The sequence below is a fragment of the Aulonocara sp. 'chitande type north' Nkhata Bay genome, linkage group LG7 (assembly GCF_057382095.1).
Source record: "Aulonocara sp. 'chitande type north' Nkhata Bay isolate Kocher_YH1m ecotype deep benthic linkage group LG7, A_spYH_male_GT1.1, whole genome shotgun sequence".
NCBI classification, from domain to species: Eukaryota; Metazoa; Chordata; class Actinopteri; order Cichliformes; family Cichlidae; genus Aulonocara; species Aulonocara sp. 'chitande type north' Nkhata Bay.
The window spans coordinates 17,518,831-17,540,146 of NC_141350.1; the positions used below are offsets into that span (position 1 = coordinate 17,518,831).

The window sequence follows — 21,316 nt, forward strand, 5'->3', positions numbered from 1 at the left end:
TAGGTAATGTTCAGGATGTACGCCTCTTAAAGCGTGGAGCAGTGACCCTTCTGTGACATTCTGACTGAACAGGCCATTGTGCATTGTGGGTGAAAGTCTGTATTTGCAGCTGGAAAATAACCCAAAAGCTGTGAATTGATATATGTTATACAATGGAGATTGAGGTGTGAAATACAGTGTTAAACACCCTGAGCTACATTCACAGTATTGTTGGGATCCCGTTTTTTTCAGCGACTGACACAAAGAAATTACAGTAAACATCCATCCATCCATCTGATCACACCTAAAGTCAATTTAGAACCAGCAATTAACCTAACCTCCTGCATATCTTGAGGATGGATGGAGGATGGCAACAAATCCTGAATTTAAAACTTGGGGTGAATTCTGCAAGGCCAAAAACTATGACTATTCCAGCCATTTTCTCCAAAGAGGAACTCTGAACTCTATTACAGCCAAATGGAAAACCAACAAGCTGATCATGTCGTTGCACAATAGCTGCAGACCTTGATCATGTTGGCACATTATAATGAGAGATAAATTAAGCCATATCATTGTCAAACTTTACACAAGGGCTGGGTAATGGGAAGGGTTTATTTTAAAAAAAATAGTTTTTACGTAAGTTGGAAAAAAATGTATCATATTTGAACCTCTTCAAAGATCAATAACACCACTTTCAAATTATATCATTAAGGCAGACAACAAACTATGAGCTTGTTTAAAATAAAACAAGTCATCCTCCAATCTGGTAAACAAGAACAACTTTAAGATCCCGATGTTGGCTATTTCCTGATATATCAGTATTGACATTTATAATGGCCAATTAATACAAATATTATAAGGTAAAGAAGAGATGCTGTGAGTGTTGATGTTCCGTAATTTTTCCATCAGGGGGCACTCTGTGTTTTCTCTGTTAGCACCACCTGTTTGAAACTCCACAAACACAACAACCAGCTCATCCGAGCAGAGCTGGCCAGTAAATGAGTAGACTTGTGACAATAAACGATTATTTTTTAAACTGCATTGCCTTGTGATCTTAGCAATGGCAAATATTAGGGAAATCTGTGTATGTTTTGTGTGTCTGAAGGAAAAAAAACATCGGCTGATTTTTAAATCACCAAATATCGGTATGAGTCGTAAAAATTCTATATTGTTCTCCTTTCTCCTTGTGTCCATGTGGAGCTGTCTGCGAAATGAGTGTACAGGGACCATCTACAAAGTGAGAGACTGAAAAATGACTTTGCCGGAAAAGATGTCATGTAGTTGGCACTCCCAGACTTCAGTTTTCACCTCTCATATTCTAAAACTTGGATCTTGTCCACACGTGCTTCTTCTTTGCATGATAGAGCTTTACTCTGCCTTTTTGTGAACATTGTCACGGTGAACTGAAAGTGTTCCTGAGCCCATGCAGTGATTTTCATGCCTGATTTTCCACCTTGTCCCTTCCACACAGAGATTTTTCCAGATTCTCAGTATCATTTGATGACATTATGTGCTGTAAATAATAGGGGTGCAACGATATTCGTATCGATATTGAACCGTTCGATACAGTGCTTTCGGTTCGGGACGCATATGTATCGAACAATACAACATTTGTAATTTATTTTATCAACTTTCCTTCTGACGATGCTGTCTGTGTTGAGCGCTCAGTGAATCTGCGTTCGACTACTCCGCCTAGGCTGCACTGTCGAGCGCAGATCCACTGAGCACTCAACACAGACAGCATAGTCAGAAGGAAGAGCGCAGGGCAAGCTAGCAAGACAGAAGTTAAGCTCTCCTTGCAACATGGACCTCCCCCACCCTCATTCAGATCTGGCGTTTGGAATTATTTTGGTTTTCATGTGACGTATGACCCTGAAGGTAAGCGAGTCATGGACTAAAGTAAAACAGTATGTTGGATGTGCCATGCAATGCTCAATTACATGGGTGGGAGCTAGTGTGTTAGCGCAGTTAGCTCGTTAACGTGTTGGCCGTCTAGCCCCATGCACGGGCAATCGGCGGTAGCTCGTTAACGGAGATTTGCCGTGTTGTGGCGTTAAGGTCATTTCAATGAGATTAACCTGAAAGCACTAGTGGGAACACAACGAATATGACTGCACATTTACGCCGACATCATCCTAGTGCAAAGACAAAAACAACAAGCATGCTACTAACTTTAGCCGAGTCATTTAGACAGCTGTTAGCACATGATTCTCCTTATGCTGCTGAGAATATAGCCCAGAAGAAGCGGATAGTATAGCTTTTATTTTGGAAAGAGACATTTCTCTGTAATAAACTCTCTTTTCCAAAGATGAGTGATTCCTCAATCAGATACAGGGCTCGCAATATCGCTAGCCCGACGTCCTGGGGCTAGCGATTTTTTTCAGTCGGGGTACCAAAATCTATCTCTTCCCTGCCCGTCGGGCTATTGTAGGAAGAAAAATATATGTCAATGCTTTTGCATTCTTTCAGAAATGTAGCTGGGTAATTATGTCATTGGCATCGGTGAGCCACTGTCAATATGTGACATATTGAAATCGCGTTTGAATTTGCGCTTGTTTTTTTGCTTTCACTTTGCAATCGTGCGAACTGTGTATAGAGAGCGACAGCACTGATCTGTGAGTGATGATAATTTGTGCACCAATTCCTCTGACATCGTCTTATTAATCGTTAGCTTACTATGCAAACATGACAAGTGAAATCTCCCGCAGCAATCTTAAACATGTGAGAGGTTGATCGCGCAGAGAATCGCTGAGCTTATGTGAGTGCGTGTGTAAAAGCATTTCAGTTCTGCTGAGCCAAATAAGACAGGTCAGGGTGAAGAAGTGACAGCCAAAGAAAAGCTTACCACAAAACGGAGAAGTTATGACAAATCAGACTATAAGGCAAAAAGAAAGTGCAGCTTTATGGTTTCATGGACAAAATTATTTCTGTGGCTGCAATATGACGAGCTAAATAACCAGGGCTGCACATAAGTGGTCTGCAGGTGCGCATTCGCTGTCAAAATAAAAAACACGCACAAGGGTTAGGGTTAAATTTAAAAACTGTACTTTTGAGTTAAAATATATATTTATAATTTTAATAAATGACAAATTAAAAAGGCATGAACATTTTTTTGTATCGAAAGTATCGAACCGAACCGTGAATTTTGTGTATCGTTGCACCCCTAGTAAATAATTAGGTATTCAAAGTCTTTACTGTTGTATGTTGAGGAACATTATTTGTAGACGCAGTTTTTGTAGACTGGTAAACCACTGCCTGTCTTTACTGTTGAAAAACTAATGTGCACTCTTAATACTTTTCATACTCATGTTACTGACCTGTTCTCAGTTACTCTAATTGGCTGCAAAAATGTTCCCCCAGCTGTTTTATTTTTTTGTAGTACAACTTATTTTCAAGACTTTTGTTGATCCTAACCCAACTTTCTGAGACATGGTGCTGCCATCAAATCCAAAATGACCTTATTTTTCTACATTTTGTTTCCTCTCAATTTAAACATTTGACCAAATGTTGGTTTTGAGATTAGAAAGTCATTGGGTTCCATTTTTATTTACATTTAACACAGTGTGCCAAATTTTTTCTGACATTCTAGAAGCTCAATAATACAGGTCAGGGCAGGGTGGGGGGATTTGGTCAATTTGATGCTTATATTATTAAAATCTCATGATCATACAGTGCAAAAACAATGCATTAAATGTGCCACATCCCTAGGACTTATAAACATGATAGTTACACTTCATATGCATTTTTAAAAGTTCCCCCATTTTAAGTGAGTTTGTTAAAAAAAAAGTAAACTCAACTTAATACAGATTTCATTTTATTCACTAAAGTATGTGCTTGATATTCAAAACCTGCTCTTAAATAAGTGACGATTTAAGCATCAATAAACCACCAAACGCAAAGAAAACAGAGCGGATCAATTTAACATTTTGCCTCAGGAGTACTTGTGAATAAAAATGGGCCCCTGTAGCCGAGCTGATGAAAATAGCTGAAGGTAAAAAGGAATAAAGAGCATTCCTTGGATGACAGTTATGATTGTTAGGTGTGAATGATCTGCAGAAAACTCCTCCAACTTCCCACAATTCGACATTATGAAGCATGCCTCAGATGAACTAACTGAAATGGTCCATACAGAAATTCGCCGTTAAAAAACCATTAAGAGGGGAAAGTAACTCTGCAAAAGTCATTCTTCAAGTGAGGTTTTCCAGGATAACAAACCTGAAGTTCTCATGTGAACAAATGGTCAAACGATCAAAGTCCGGACTGCGTAATAAAGGAACCATTATCAAACACACATTAAAACTTAAAACTTTATTCATTGCAGCTGATTATTGTCACATATTTATATCAAACAAGCTTATACTAAACTACAGATGTTAAAAAGAAATTCTACTGTTTTTATTTTTGCTAAAATGTTTTAATCCCTCTTAAAGAACAAACAGCATTCAGAGTTAAAGACGAACTTTGAGATAGTTATAATATAATAAAGGATGTTGACTGCGATCATAGGGAACTGCTAAAATCAAAATCATACATCCACATGGTGACTCTGAATGCAACTCCACAACAAAAGCAGGAACTGTGACTGCATCTTGAGACAGGATTTATGACCTAATAGGGTGGGCCAGTGCAGGCAATGGGTAAAAAGCATCTAAAAATAGATGATGAACTCTGAATTTAAAGATGAAATGAAGGTGTTTCTGTGAATGCAATGTGTGTCAATGCCGGTTGGTTCCACATTTTTTGAAAGTAGAGTGGGCGGGTGTGTATATGTTCTGTATGTGCGAATGTAAAGTAGGGGCAAAGTGAAAAGGATGAAAAACCGACAGGAATACTGTTCTGTGTTGAGAGTGCAATTTAGCATGAATCAAAAGCAGCTTTCCTGGCTCCTATTCCATATGCTGCAGTCTGCCAGGAAATGGGATTTTTTTCATATTTCTTGTAGGTAAAGTCTTTGCAGAACGGAATCAGATGAGGTATTTTTTCCCTACCAAATGTTTAAGTGTTGGAAGTTTGGGGCAGACTCACTGGCAGGAGAAGAAAGCTAAAATTTGGGAGACAGCAGGGGGGTCCGCCATATATTTGTCCTAGCCCCAAACCCTTTCTGGACACCTTGCTGAACTGAATCATGACTGCTTGTAAAATACAGAGCCCTCTATTAAATAATTTACCACCAACTGGTCTCCAGACTGCCCTGAAGTGATTCTAGTAATCATCACTGCACACAGAAATTATTTATGGTTCCTTTTCATGAGGATAAATGCCAGTTATTCCATCCAGTAAAACAGCAAGCTACAGCAACTACATAAATGACTCAGGATTTTGAATAAACTGTATTTACTGCCTTAGAAATAATATATAAATATTAATAGATGAACAATTGTGGAGTCTGTTCATCGTGTACATTACATTGCATTTTTTTACATAATAAAAAAAAGACTTACATTTAGACTTACATAACCAGCATTTGAATAAGTGCTGGTTATTATTGTAATAAACTGCAGGCACAATGCTGGGTTTCAAAATCCAAATGAAAAGAAAGAAAACCAAATAGTGCGTGACAAAATTCATCAGTAAAGCAATTCAAATATCCCAGCAACCTAAACAATATTTAAGAAAGAAAAGACTAAATCTGGAGTTATGTAGCTGATGTTATAGGGAAGTCTTTTAAAAGGACCCAAAACACAGGAGACAGAGTAAGAAAACAGAAAGCAACCGTTTTCATTAGCCCAGGTCAAGACTCAGAGACACAAAGTCCAAAAAGCAAGAATATAGAGGGGACCAAACTAGACATAGCTGTAGACAATCAAGACAGTGAGGGAGGGGAGGAAGTAAACTCAACACAGGACACAACTAACTACCAAAGTAAACTTGAATCTAACTCAAAGGACAACTTTTATACACAGACACAGACTCGCTGAACAAAAAGAACACTGAGGAAACAAAGTACAAATAATAGACTTTATAAAACAGTAAGGAGAACACAAACTAAAAGGCTTAAAATACAGGTGTGCATAATATAAACAGGAAAGAACAAAATATGAATAGTAAACTAGATAAATGCTAACAGTATATAGATTTCTAAAATATGCCGATTCCAGATTCGATTAATAAATCAAGAGGCTTTATTTCATTCTGCAAGCAGACGACAAAAATTACATTATGACAAGGGGTCTAATAAAAAATTTAAATATGGATTTCCTATTTAACAACTTTTATTAATATTTATTTTCCATTAGTCTGATTTCAGCTTAGTGTGAGAGTCTTTATGCATACAGCAGTCATTTATGGTCATGGTAGTTTCTCACTTACATGCTTTTACTGCGAGTGCACCTCATCTTGTGGAGTTGAGCTCATAAGTAACCGGCAATAGGATATTAACTGAGGTGACAACAAAACATGGTCACATGTGTAATAAAATCTTCCTGACGAAATGTTACAAACGTAAGCATGGATGAAAGAAGCCAACAGGGAAAGCACCATCTGAACTAGTGAGCCATGCAAACTCCAGGTAAGTCAAAAATTTGCAATCAAACAAAAGTTGTTGGCATAGCAGTGCAAACTTTAAACTAGAGGACCCTTGGCTTTTAGCTTCCTCCATGCTATGTTAACTCTATTGCTAGCATCTAGTGATGTGCTTTGTCATAAACATACAGAAACATTAGCCTGCTGTCACAGATACCAGACAAAGCATGCATGATTAAAGATAAAAAACAAGTGACAAAGCTTGTAAAAACAGTAGAGTTCTATTTAGCTCAATACAAATAGCTGTGCCGCATTTAGGACTTTAGCGTGGCACTGGTAGCATGTTTGATAAAACATAAATATATCTGTTTTGTGAGATGTGCAATTATATAAAAATCATCAAATTAAGAAACTATTCCAAAAACTTCTTTGTTTGCATACTGGTCTAGTAAATTATAAATGAATGTAATTTTCACTTATTTTTTAGCCCAGCTTTTCAAATGGTGACAGGAGTTGTAGTTCAAATTAACACTGTAAAACCTGACCCATGAAATAATTGCTAGAATATTCATATTATTTTGAAACTCTAATGTTACTGAAACTTGGGGCACTTGAAGATTGAATGTCAATTTGTATATTTGAGTTTTAATTTTTTATTATTTTTGCTACATCTGGTATTTCTGCACAATTTATTGCTCACAGTAGCACTGCAAGTGTCTGATTGTGTACATCAGGCTTTTCAGAAAAAACAAAAAACAAAGGTTCAAATATGCATTATATTTAAAAAAGACACTCCTTCTTGCTGCATGCACTTCCACACTTGGGACATGATGCACTGTCTGTCAATGTGAGACTAAAAATACATGCACTTTTAGTCACAGAGGCACCTCTTATGTGAGAGTGCCAAGCTTTAACAAGTGCATTTATTAAATCACTAGGCACTCGAGACTCGGTTCAGCACCTGAATATGCATAGTGAACCTCAGGTTGTATACAGCTGCCTTAATGCAAACCTCAGTAGTCTCATTATGAGCTGAATATGAAAGATACCTCAGAACCCACTGTAACCATTTGGTGGTGAGCTGGTTTGCAGAGGCAGAGTGGAGGTGAACTGAATGGTCTGCAGTGAGAGGCTGTGGGTTGGGTTTCTCTGAGGTTATGGTCATTCTCCCCTGGGAAAGTGGTTAGGCCTGGCTGTTTACTTTGGAGTAACCCTGCCCCTCCCCTTATACCATTCACTCTCTGCTTGGTAACTCGTGATTACCTACACTGGTGCACACCTGTCATTTCTGAGCACCCAATGAAAATATACTAGTAGACTGCATTTTGAAAGTATGGCGAAATTCCATAGAAATTCCTCTAAATATATGTTTATTCATTAGTTTTTTTTCAGTACGCTGTTTGTTGTATGACTGGACTTTGCATCAGTGCCACGTTCATGTCACAGCAGGTGTGAGTGAAGGGTTGGTGGGGAGTGAGAGTGAGGTGAGGGTTGGGAGGTTGGGCAGGGTGTTAGCACTGGACTTAATGGGTAGGGGCTGAGGTAGCGCATGCATCTTCACCCAAAGAGGAGTTTGACTTTCTCTCAGTGCCTGTTCTCACACGGACTCACACAGGCTCACACACAGAGCTCTCAGCTCGGCTCAGCAGCTCTGACTACCGCAGATGATGCTTCAGTGCGACTTCACATGAGATTACTGCAGGACTGAGCAGAGTTGGGGCTCTGCAGCTGATGGGCTTCTCTTCTTTCTATCTTTATCCCACTTTTATTTGGACACTGGGAAGTTATAAATAGCTTAACACACACTGTTGGGAGGCAAATTAATGGAGTCGACTCGGAGGGGATTTCCCTAGGCTACATTTACACCAATGGATCTGCTCACAAGTTCTGAATGGGCCAAACTGTGTTTGGCACATTAATTTTCACACATCTTTTTTGTGAAATCATTTTTGCAAGAACATCAACACTTAAGAGCTTACGGTTTTTTGGGGGGATTTTCACTGGAAACAAAGTAAGTTTAAATGTTTATATTTTTAGAGGACTGTTTAAAGGCTGTGTGTGTCATTTTTCAGATGAAACGAACTCTACTGAAAAAACAGACACAGTTTAGGATTAATTCATTACTCATTAGAGAGACTGATGATATTCATTGTGTTGCTTCCGTTTTTGCCTCAGGGATGTGCTCTATAGTCGTGCTTCATCAGTGGAGTCTGGCTGTGTTCTTGCTGTGCTCTCCGGTGACTCTCGATGGGAGACCAGTTGATGCACTTAGTAGCAGAATGTGAGTTACCTTTGTGATACCTTTAAAAAAACGAATAAACAAATTCTATGCAAGATTTCGAAAAGCTAGCAATTTAAGAAAAAAATATTTGAGATTTTCTGCAGTTTGAATATTTTAAAGTAAGGCATGGGATGTTTTCTCTGTTTTAGGTCCATATCAAACTCAGATTAGTGACAGCTCTCACACTTGTTTATGCTGCCACCTACTGTATTGAGGTTTCATAAAGCTTGACCTAAAATTTATAATAGCCAACCACTTCTTCTATTAACTTAACACTGAGATGTCAAATAAAATTTAAAGTTGGAACAAAAAAAGTTCTTAAATGACTGACTGAGAATCAGACACTTTATTAATCCCAGAGGAAATGATATATTCCTCTGGGATTAATGTTCAGCAGTAATCTAAGAGATATCAGAGACTGAAACGGATTTCTAATAGTCCACCATGTGGCTTTTTTACTACCTTTGTTTTTGATACAATTTAATCTAACTTTGGCACTTTTTTTTTTTGCTGTAAGGAAGAGGTCAGTAGGCCACGCCCAGCTGATGCATGATAAGGGCCGCACCATACATGAGTACACGCGCCGCATGTGGCTACACGAGCTGCTGGAGGAGGTGCACACGGCTGATGATCGTGCTCCACCTGCACAAAGCAGAACCTCGAGCCAAAGCTTCAGTGGAAACCACCAGAAGCCCTCGGGAGCCACCAAAGATCTCTCTGACAGGTTCAGGCAGGACAGAGTGGGCCCTAACCTCCCTCAGGAGACCAACAAAGCTCAGGCTTATAAGGAGTCACTTAAAGTTGCCACCAAGAGGAAAAAAAAGGTGAGGCTGGGCCGGCGTAGAGAAAACGATAAGAAGAGGAGGCGAGCACGGTCTGTTCTAACAAAGGCGCCACCACGGATGGCTATCTAAAAGCAAAAAATTAAAAAAACAGTACCCTTTATGTACTGCACTAAGACACTGACGCAGGCTGACTGATGCCTGACAGACTAACGATGCCAGACTCAGTCACTTTATATCTTAACCCTGAGTTTGTGCTTGTATATTAATATTTGGCTTTGTTGTTTGTATTTTTGCTGTAAAACAATCTCACACTTCATTTTAGTTTCATGATAACACCTGCTTAGGTCCATATTTATTTGGAAAATCTTTACAACTCTGCAGCCCTGATATACTTCCAAGCAGTGATATGTTTTGTAGTTTCAGATGTATGCAAGAGCACGGGAGGAAGTATTTATTTCCTATACATGATAACTTCTACAAATAATGCGATGCTGGGCACCCTGCTTTTTGTTTGGCTCTGAGTGCTGACCGTTATGGACCTACACACAACAAACTGGTCAATGAATACATCAGTTCATAATTTATTGTACTTTAAAATGTATATTTATTTTGTGAATGTATTTCAGTGCTGCTGACTAAATCCCATAATGCACTTTAGCTATATCCTGTATATGTTCTTTTGTGGTTGAGATTATGGTTTAGTAATTTTTTTTTCTATGATGGTCCTGCTTTTCTTTCACACCTTAGATAACTCAGCGTACGCTTCATTAAACCCACTTCAATCACTTAACATTGGATTTTTCTTTTACATTAAGCCAGAATCATCTACTGGATAATGTTCTACACGTGCACTGAGGGCATACTGTATAATTTTCCAGTTATTCAAACATTAAATATGTAGTCCTTAGAGCTATTTTTTTATTCTCTGTGTCTTTATTACCAGGATATATGCAGCTCAAATGGAAAATCTGGCATTAAGAAAGAGCCAAAATGATTTGCTGAGAAAAATTATTCAAACAATTTGATTAATTGGGACTCCTTCTAAAAATAAAGCATTTAATATTTTTAATATTTAATTTTTGACTGTGAGACCAAAATAAAGCAAAAACAAAAAAAAAAGAGAGAAAAAGAAGCGTATAAAGGCACTGATAATTGTGAATTTGTTATTCAAATTATACAAATGTAGAAAATAAGAGAAAATTTAGAAATGGCAAATTACTAAGAGACTAATAATCCTCTAAAACCATGGTTCAAGTCACAGCTCAAGTCTTTAGAGAGGATGAATTAAGAAAAAACATGAAAAAAACATTTTATTTTTAGTTTTTTACCACAGACCTGATCATATGATTATCAGCAAAATATCCCCCTTTAACCAGGCATTGCCAGCTCCTCGTGGGTGTCACACTACAACATTATGATGCAGTGAACTGTGTCGGTCTGTATCACCTAGAAATCCTAAACTCAATGGCCAACTTGTTAGGTAGATATGTTGAGCTACTCACAAATGCAACTATCTAATAAACCAGTCACACCTTGTGTATTTAGCCATGGGCACGATGACCTGAATGACCTGCTAAAGCTCAAGTTTAAGAATGGGGAAGCAAGGTGATTTAAGTGACTCCGAACGTGGCATGGTTGTTGGTGCCAAATAGCCAGGTCTGAATATTTCAAAAACTGATGGTCTACTGGAATTTTCCAACACAAACATCTCTTGGGTTTACAAAGAATAGTCTAAAAAAGAGAAAATACTCACTGAGTGGCAGTTCTCTGGGTAAGAAATGCCTTTTTGATGCCAGAGATCAGAGAATGGTTAGATTGGAAATACACTCACACAGCACCACAAATCAACCTTTGATGAAGCCCACACCAAGTGCTGTGCTAAGAGCAAAAACCCAAGGATAGAAATTACACAACTTCACAAAAACTAGACAATAAAATAGTTGAAAAATGTTGCCTGGTCTGATGAGTCTAGGTTTCTGCTGCAGCATTTGGATGGTAGGACTAGAATCTGGCATTAACAACATGAGAGCATGGCTCCATCAATGGTATCAATGGTTCCAGCTGCTGGTGGTATAATGGTGTTAGGGATATCGTCTTGTCACACTTGAGCCCCTTAGAAATGAAGTGAGCATCACTTGTATCCCACAGCCTGAGTAATGTTACCCAGTAATCGCTTTTTCACAGTGTACCCGTCTTCTAATGGTTGTTCCCAGCAGGATAACTTGCTCAGATCATCTTAAACTGGTTTCTTGAATGTGATCATTAGTTCACTGCACTCACCAGCCTCCACAGTCACCAGATCTCTACCTGCTGGACCACCTTTGGCATGTGATGAAACAGGAGATTCACATCACCAATCTGCAGCAATTGTGTGATGTTGTCATGTCAACGTGGACCAAAATTCCTGAGGAGCATCTTTAACATAAAAAGTTAAGGCAGTTCTGAGAGCAAAAGGGGATCCAACCCATTATAAGTAAACTTGGCGTTCAGTACTCTTTTATATCCGACAGATGTATGTATGCAATATATACATTTTCTGACAACACAAGGGATTATTTGCATCATCAATAACTAATCTGAGCTAGAAAATGCAATTTTTAAGAGCCTATTGTGACCGTGTGTTGCCTTTGAGATCACTACCAAGTTGCTTTTTTTATTTTAACCAGCACTTCAGAATAGAAACATATTCCATGAATTCTGTGAATCATATAAGATTACAACATTGTCTGAAAAAACGTTTATCCAATAACTGATTAATTATTATATTATATTGTTATTATAGTGCTCATAGTAAGTTTTCCCTCAAAGTCTTTGAAAAATAGTTACAAATGCTGTATTATTATCAAGATAAAATAGTACGAATAATAGTAAGTGTAACATTTGGGTCAAAACAGACGTTTAAAATGTTTGCTGAAGGTAGCAGCGTGAAAAACAGTGTTGTTGACTTTCGGCATGAACAGAACACAATGAAGCTGTTAATGTTCCACTTGAGAACACGTGGCACTTTAACAGCCACTGAACGTAAGATACAGACACCGATAATGGAGGGGTTAGCAGATGCATCGACGTCAGCTATCCTGAACTAAGAGCAGCAGTGTACACCATTAGCTAAAATGAGTCATAAAAGCTGTGGAAAGCCTGATAAAGCCACCGTTAGGAGCCTGCAGCTCACACTGAAGAAATCAAACAGTGCAGAGAAAAATTAATATCTATAGACGTGAAAGAACAGAGAACATAATCAATGAGCTAGGTGGGGGTTTTTTTGACATCGCTCACTGGCCATATTATGGGATTAGAAAAACAACAAAACAAGAGAAAACAAAAACAAAACATCAAAAAAACATAATACGAGCAAAAGATGGTTTATAATACACCAAAGACTAGTGGTAAAGAGAGAGGTAAGCACATTTATATTCATGCATTTATCTTTATATTCTCTCAGGTTACATTTGATGTAGAGTTGTCAGTATTTTGCTCCCTCTCTTTGGTCCACACATATAACCAAATGCACACTGCAGGTAAGTACTGGTGAAAAGCTTGTGAAGCTAATGCTAGTTTGTTGCTATCGGGGTGGCTGTAGCTCAGGTGGCAGAGCAGGTCAGCCAATAATCAGAAGGTCGGTGGTTCGATCCCAGGCTGCATCCTGGCTGCATGCCAAATATCCTTGGGCAAGATACTAACCCCATGTTTGCCTACTGGTGGTGGTCAGAGGGCCCGGTGGCGCCTGTGTCCGGCAGCCTCGCCTCTGTCAGTGCGTCCCAGGGCAGCTGTGGCTACAATGTAGCTTGCTATTGCCTATGGGTGAATGACTGAATGTAGTGTGAAGCGCTTTGGGGTCCTATGGACTAGAAAAGCGCTATACAAATGCAGGCCTTTTACCATCAAAGACAGGTCGCTGCTGCGCCTACTTACGAAACATAGATAACATAAATCCATCTTTCCCTCTGTTCCTTAGTTGTGGTGGAGTGTTTTATGGGGTAGTGAAGGTGAACTTTGACCTTTTGGTTTTAAAACATTATTATTTTATCATTTTATCCTATTAGAAATTTGTGTAAAATTTTTGTAAGAATTAGAATAAGAACTTGTTTTATGAAGTAAAAATAAAATCTAATCAGTTCATCCTTGAGTCCAAGTGAACATTTGTGATGAATAATAAGAAAATCTCAAGAAAAACATCTCAGGGCTAAGATATCACATTCAAACATAAAACAGTGAAATTGGCACAATATCAGCTTGAACTGCCAAATCTTCGAAAAGCTTTCATTCTGTTGCTTGTGTTCAAGAACAGACGTTTCTAGTTCTAAATAGACTTCTGACAGGAAGTGTTTGGCTCACAGGGCATACGCACTCAGACATTAAACATTTCATATAAATACAGTGAATTGGTTGTGAACTCCTGCAGTAGGCCTACCATCAAGGGTAGGCCTACTGCAGTAGCCCCGTTTTCTTTCTTTTTCATGTTTTAAATGCAAAAGAAATCTTTCCGTCAAGTAAAACTTATCACTATCGTACTGCAAATATCACATTAGTGAAATGATCAACACTTTTGTTTGATTAGAGGTTAAAGAAAAACTGCTACTGTTTACTTTTGCAATGCTCATTGCTGCTGTTGCCACACATCTTATAGGGCATTCACATTTATCAGTGTGTTTATCATCTGCTCAGGTTTACATAGGTGCCTAGTTAGCTTTGATGATTAATTGCCAGACCAGACCTTTTACAAAGCACCTTTTATGTCCCTAAATAGGCCAGTGTTGTCTATTCATGTACTGCTAGACTACAGAGCTTCAAACATCATATAACAAAACTAAGAAACATGAATGCTAACAAAACACGTATGCACTGTATATCACTGATCTCTCCCAGAGTGACCAGAGTCCATTTCTCTTTAAACCTAGTCAACCAGAATCAATCTGGCCCAAGTAATGTTTGCCTTTCTTGCCTTCACATTCAGCGATCACACTTTGTAATGAGTCCTTAGAGGCTCTCACATCTCACAGTTTGTTTTAACGGGATACAAACCAGCAAATGTTTCATTTTACATAATGAGGTTAGTTCACTTGTGGACATGAGCTAATAATGGAGGTACAACAATGGTAAGTAAAAAATGATTAACCTGATGTCTCTTTCCAGTGCTATCACGTCTGAGTTAAACCATATTAATTTGTTTAACACTATATTTAGTGTAAATGTAGATATTTAGTAGCTTTCAGCGTTGTCTTAAAGTGATATTGAAATAAATTTGGCTTGTCAGTAAACAAAAGTGTTGATCAGTACATTTACTCTGCCTTGCATCATATATGTGTTTTGGTATATATGTGTCATTTACTGTGACACGTAGGTCTACACAAGCCTTACAGGTGCCATGTGATGAAGCTGTCACTTGTGTGTTAACATTAAGCAGAGTAAATGTGATATAAACAGGACTTCAGTTTGTTGAGTCATTAATCGGGATTTTATTTCCCTAATTAATTTATTGTTCTTTTTTAACCCAAATCTCAAAATCCAAATGTCATTCTTTTCTGACAGATGATGTCACTCCGATGACAACATGGCTTTTCCCAACACCTATGGGTTAATCTTTGCCTGTACCTGTGGTGTGATCCTGGGCATTGGGCTGTGTGCCAACCTGCTGGTCTTCTCTTTGTTTGCCAAGTACAACACACTGCGTAAGAACCGGCTCGATATCCTTCTGTTCAGCATGACTCTGGCTGACTTCCTAACTCTCCTGCTCATCCCTTTCACACTGCACTCTGCTGTAAGTCACTCCTGGCCTCTTGGTGACATCTCCTGCAAGGTTTACCAGTTCCTGCTAGCCTTCAGTCTGGCAGCTAGCACCTATTCGCTATGCGCTGTGTCCATGACCCGAGCCATGATCATCACCAACCCGTACCAGCCTCCCACCATGGATCTGGTCATTCTTATGTTTGTCTTAGTCTGGGCCCTCAGCTTCTTTATTAGCCTGCCTCTGCGAATGTTTGCTACCAAAAAGAGCATGGGCCCAAACCTGACGAACTTCACCTTCTGCCTTCCAACCATTCATGAGCACCACTACCAAGTGGTCCTAAGCCAGTTTGTACTTTACTACTTTATTCCGATGCTAGTCATTGCATTCAACTATGTCCGTCTGGCTCTGTTTCTCCACAAGAGTCCCGTAATGTCAGTGTCCAGTGCCAAAAACACCCGCAGAGCCTCTGTCATGGTTTTCTTGGCTGCAGCTACCTTCTCAGTGTGCTGGCTGCCTAGTTATGTGCTGGAGCTGTGTGTGTACCTGGGGCTGTATCGCCACAGAGCGGCTTGGGATATATTCCACTTTATCTGTACTGTGCTCCAATACCTGCACCCCTGTGTCAACCCAGTGCTCTATGTGCTGCTGTCTAAGCGCTACCGCCACAGGAGGGCAGCCTGGCTCTTCAGCTGTAACAGGAACAGGGTGCAGCCGCAGGTCACCAGTGTTACCACAGACAGCCTTTAGAGTCAGCTGATTTGTTTGTGAGCTGAAGACACCTTTTTGTTACAGTTACTGTTTGTACAAATCAAAATTTCTGCTGTGTCTGCCATTTTTTTTAGTTGTTGCTGTTGTTGACATTTGTGATTATTTCAGTTTCCCATTCCAAGTGTGCGCTTTAAATATAGAAGTAAGTAGACATCAAAAGTCTATTTTCAGGCGTGACACATCTGCTATGTGCCTTAAAAAGCAGGAGGAATCAGTTTCTGTATCGCTATCTTAATGACGATTTGTCTTTGAAACAATATCCTACTTTATTTTTACAAATGACTGTGATTTCCCATCACCATCGGGGGGGTCAATTTTCTTTCCCCATCATGTTGAAATGTGTTTGAGGATTAATACAGATCTGATTACAATTTATCTGTTTTAACAGAAACACATTCAGAAGAATCATGAGATCACAATCACTAGAGAAACCGTCTGTATTTGTGGTGTAAATGTAAAAATATGTAGAGGTTTTTCAGACTTAATACATCATGAAGCTTGAATGTTTTTGTATCCCTGTTTGGATTTTTTCCTTCACTTTTTTTTAAGAGAAACTTTGTACACAATCTTTCACTGTTACCTTCACTACTTACACACTAAAATTTCAGAATAAAACTAATATGATGACCTCAATTATTCTGTAGTTTTATGTTTTTAACAGTAAATAAACGGATGGATAAAAGGTCAGGACACTGATTGCACACAGTTTGCTTTTTCTTTTGTTTTGCCGCAGTGTTTCTCTTAAATATTTGCTTCTGTTTCTAGGAATATAATAACAAGCCTCATAAAACACGCTGCAGTGTTCAGGTTGCTGTTGTGACAGTACTCCATATCATTCAGAGAGGATCTCATCCTGTGGTTCAAAGCACTCCAGTCTCATCCATCTGGAAAAAAAGTGGAATTTGTAGTCCTTGTTCGGCTCTGATGACCAGCTTTGAGGTGGAGGGCCACTCTAATCAGAACCTGTAGCAGGTGTAGAACTAGCTCGTGTGTGATTAAGGTTACCACCAGAGGCTGCAGTCAAAGATGGTGGGCACTGAGTTCATTGACAGGGTGGGAGACTCACTAGAAACCAGCTGATATTGATACTCATTTTTTTTGTCATAAAGTACACAGAAAGTAGAATATTGCTTGGAGAGAAACTTGAAATTTAATTATTTAATGATTTATTTGAGAAAGCTGGTCTGCTTCCTGTTACTCTCTACACATGTGTGCACATACCTCCACCCCCCACCCACCCTGCCACAAATCTGGTTTCCATTCACAGAGCAGCTATTCTTCCAAACAGCCATAAATCATTCAGTAAATTTTGCTACTTTGGCATCTAATGGCTATTAAATATGGACTATATGATCCAGTAGTATTACACTACATTACATGTAATGAAGAACCCAGAGGTCAGCCGCAGCTTTCACCTTCACACAATTCAATTGAGCCATCAAAAGTGACATCTCGAAAGCCTCGGGTCCAAACTCTCACACTGGAGAGTTCACGTAAGCGTGATTTTGTATTTGATATTTCTCTTAATGCTGTTTTGTGATTGTCTGAGGGCAGTGACTGCATGATATAAGGTGATGCGATCAGCTGTTTACTGGGGGTTTAACCACATCCTAACTGCACAATCAAACCTTACCAATAATGTTCATTTAAAAATGAGCTCAACCCTTCAAGAGCTGCTGATTAACCACATGGCAGCACCGCCAACAGCGGTTGATATTTCTCTTTCACAAAAAGATCACAGGTCCCAGATAAAAGCCCACATCTATGTTCACACTCTTTGATGAGACAGGCCTAAAGTTTGTGGAGGGTGTAAGATGATGACTGTGTATCAGGTGTTGTGGTTAAACAGAAAGCAGAGTGAGAGAAGTTATAATGAGGCTGGCTGAGTTCTGGCAGCAAGTAATAGGAGACAACCAGCCCCTCCCTCTGTCAGCTTGCCCCCTGACTTTTGGCCTTCTCTTTACCGTACAGCTGGCCTGACTTGTACTGACCAGTAAGGCTAGTAGTCAGTCCCTATGCTGTATGTGGTGAGACAATAAAGAATGCACGCAGAGTGTTTCAGTGTAGCAAAAACAAATGTACTGTTTTCAGAGGAAGATTAGTGATAAAGAACTTGTTCTGATGGCATTTGTCAAAATAACTTTATTGTGGCAAAGCTAGAGGATGCTAATACAATTTAGCAGGGAAAAAACTATAGGTAACAATGTCTGGTTATTAAATAGCTTGCCAGGCTATAAGTTGTGCAGTCGTAGCCGATTGGTTGGTCCTTTGTGGAACAATAGCCAATACGATCAGAGCTATTTGTGTGTTTTAAGTATGAGGATAGATCAAAAACTATTAAGAAAACATGGATGTAGCTCAGAGGTATGAAAAACTAAGTAAATACGAGGCAACTTTAAAATTCTTCTCTAATGGCCAGCAGGGGACGACTCCTCCGGTCACAGAGGTCCTGTTGTATGGAAGTTTTATTTTATTTTGAAATCAGTTTAATTCACTGTAGTTGTTGTTATTGCTGCTGTGGTAATTAGGTTTTTACTGTGTTGTTTAGTTTTTGCAGTTTTGATGTGATATCTTCCCGTGTTACCCCTTGTGAAGACTACTAAGAACTTCTACCCTCTCTGTGTGTTTAATGATAATCCTATTTCTAGTGATGTTTTTTGTTTATTTCCCATTTTTCTTTAAAGCTTTCTTTGCATTCTTGTCTTGTTTTACTTCCTGTTTTGTGATTATCTCGCCTCTGTGTCACTTTTACCTTCATCTCATTCCTCTCCTGTTTGTCAGTCCCCAGACAGTCGTCAGTTTAAATATAGTCCTGTCTCCTCTCTGGCAGAGGATCTGTGTATGTTCCTGGATGTGTCCCCTTCCTTGTAAGATTTACTCAGTGTGTACTCCTGGTGTCTTTGGCTGCCTGTGTTTTCATACTTCTCTTTTCGTTACCTTTGAACTTTTCATCAGCAGCTAAAGCTTGCTTTCACTTATTTTGCCTCTGTATTTGGGTTGTCAGTGCCATACCCTGATAGGTGGCTGCACCCAGGTCACATGAGCAGTTGTTGTCCTGGGAGTTTGCTCACTTGTGCTGGTGATATCATTTGTTTGCATGTTTTGTTAGTGTGGTGTTTTACTTTGTATTAGCAGTTCAGTTTGCTTACTGACAGAATAAGTGCCCCAGTAGTGTGTAGTTGGCTTCCAGCAAGTGTTGTATGACTTTCCTCTTCATCGTTCTTTCATCCCTTATAATGCAGTTTTACTCATGCTGAGTTGTGGCCTCAGTTGAAGCCCAGACGTTGCATCATACACACACACACACACACACACACACACACACACACACACACACACACACACACACTTACTTATAATATGTATACTGTGAGGGACTGAGATGGTTAGACACGAGGACACGGTGGGTATTTTGAAAAAGTGCATTTTATTTACCCCCAAAATGCAAAAATATACTGTCACAGCGAGTGAGATGAGCCGTGTGGAAAATAAAGGAGGATCCAAACGCAGGCACTTGTACAGGTGTGAGGGTGGTTTATTAAACACAAAAATGAAATGGACAAACGGCAAACGGAGCAAAGACTAAACTAAACTGGGAACAAACTGACTACAGAACACGAACCTGGACATGAATGAGAGTGGGCGGAAAAAGATGACGGTTGACAGCAGGGAAACACACAGATGAAGCAGGGTGGATACACAGAAGACGCGACTTAAATACACACAGAGAAACACAGGGCGATTACACACAGGTGGGGAACACAGCTGGGAGTAATCAACAGGACGACACAGAGGTAAAACTGAACACACACACACACTCACATGAGATGCAGACCTTCACAATAAAACAGGAAACAAGAACACTACACAAAGACGCAGACTTGACACTGAGAGACCGACAGAAAAAAACACATGGAACTAAACCCACACAAAGCATGAGAACACAAACAAGAGAACAATTCCTGATGCAAAATTAAACCAAAACATAATAAACTCAAAATACTGGGTAGAAACTGACCCAGAACCGTAACATGTACAAAATGAACTAACACTGAGCAGTTAAAACAGGGCAAATGAACTGAACTCAAGTCAAAATAGCAGCTTTATTAACTGCTCAACAAAATAAAATCATCTAACAGCAAAGAATCAAAACTAACAGTTAGTTTAAGGCTTACCTCAAATTAATACTTCACTTAATGTTGAATAAATGAAAAGTAAAATGCATAACAAGAGTTGTGCGTCATATTTTTGTACAGTGTGCTTGAAACTAAAAATACTCCTATTGAATAAAAATGCTGGTGCACTGGGTTACCAGCTCCAGTGTTTTGTGCTGCATCATACCTACATTAGAACTGGTGACCTATAACACCTGTGGTCGATGAAGGAATCAACAGCAATGTCGAAAATGATGTTAAAATAAGTACTAACAATGCGCTAAAAAAAAGTCTTAAATCCAACACAAATGGCCTCATTCAGAATGGGTAAAGAGTGTTTACCCATTACAGCTGACATGAAAGCTCCATGTTGTTTTCATGCACATGAGAAAGTTGAAAAGAAAGCAGGGACTGGAGCTGGAGCTATTCTACTACAGGCACCTAAAGGTGACCACTGTCTCCGTCACGGTGATGGCAAGGTGTTCAGAGGATAGAGCAGGCAGCTTAGCTGGCCCATCCTTTTTCTTGATCCATGTAAGACTTTCCTTAACACAGGTGAAAAATGCCAAAAGATCCTCTGCCACAGTGTAGAGGTGACAAGATTAGTATTAAGAACATGTCATAGCAAAGTCTTTACAGGACAGCGCAAAAATCAAAGGGATTAAATGCATCTGTTTTATCTATTGCTGCCATCGATGCAGATTTCACTGCACTTTTTAATGATCAAAACAACAATTTATACAGTTATACTGACCAATCTTAATAAGTCCTCTTATAAACATTTCTTGTAACAAATTATCCTGTTAATACAATATCATGTTACACATAATAAGTTAATGTTTGGCCAACACACACAGCAACACAGCTACATTTTATGAATTCCTCAGAGACCCCATTCTTGATGCAATCCACGAGTTAAGCAATGCAAATAGCTGACAGAAAATAGTTGTGGCTACACACTGTAAGATCAGAGGGCTCCAGCCATGAGCTAATCATTCCATATGCCATATAGGCAAGTGTTGAAGGAGAGTTGTCAGTTTATTTATAGGAGTCTCTAAGGTTCACTGCGGAGGGCTGCTCTGTGAGCGGGATTCAATTACAGCACTGCTGAAAGATGAAAATACAGCATCTATACAGACACAAACACGAGTGTAAATTC

General features: G+C 39.2%; 2 protein-coding genes across 3 annotated transcripts; both read left to right on the forward strand.

The window, feature by feature from the left end:
• The first annotated feature begins 1,743 nt into the window (after window positions 1-1,743).
• LOC147324944 (parathyroid hormone-related protein-like) lies at window positions 1,744-10,605 on the forward strand. Of its 2 annotated transcripts, none has more exons than XM_086302389.1 (3): window positions 1,744-1,857; window positions 8,617-8,722; window positions 9,240-10,605. In XM_086302389.1, exons 2-3 carry the CDS (start codon window positions 8,619-8,621, stop codon window positions 9,634-9,636), a joined length of 501 nt encoding a protein of 166 aa, XP_086158515.1. In that variant the 5' UTR covers window positions 1,744-1,857; window positions 8,617-8,618; the 3' UTR covers window positions 9,637-10,605. The 2 variants fall into 2 exon arrangements, with proteins under 2 accessions (XP_086158515.1, XP_086158516.1); XM_086302390.1 differs by lacking the exon at window positions 1,744-1,857 and adding an exon at window positions 8,017-8,452.
• A 3,866-nt stretch (window positions 10,606-14,471) lies between these two features.
• Window positions 14,472-16,581, forward strand: LOC147324945 (galanin receptor 2a). The gene is made up of 2 exons (XM_086302391.1): window positions 14,472-14,603; window positions 15,037-16,581. The coding sequence occupies exon 2, from the start codon at window positions 15,059-15,061 to the stop codon at window positions 15,980-15,982; it is 924 nt and encodes a 307-aa protein (XP_086158517.1). The 5' UTR covers window positions 14,472-14,603; window positions 15,037-15,058; the 3' UTR covers window positions 15,983-16,581.
• The last annotated feature ends 4,735 nt before the right edge of the window (window positions 16,582-21,316 follow it).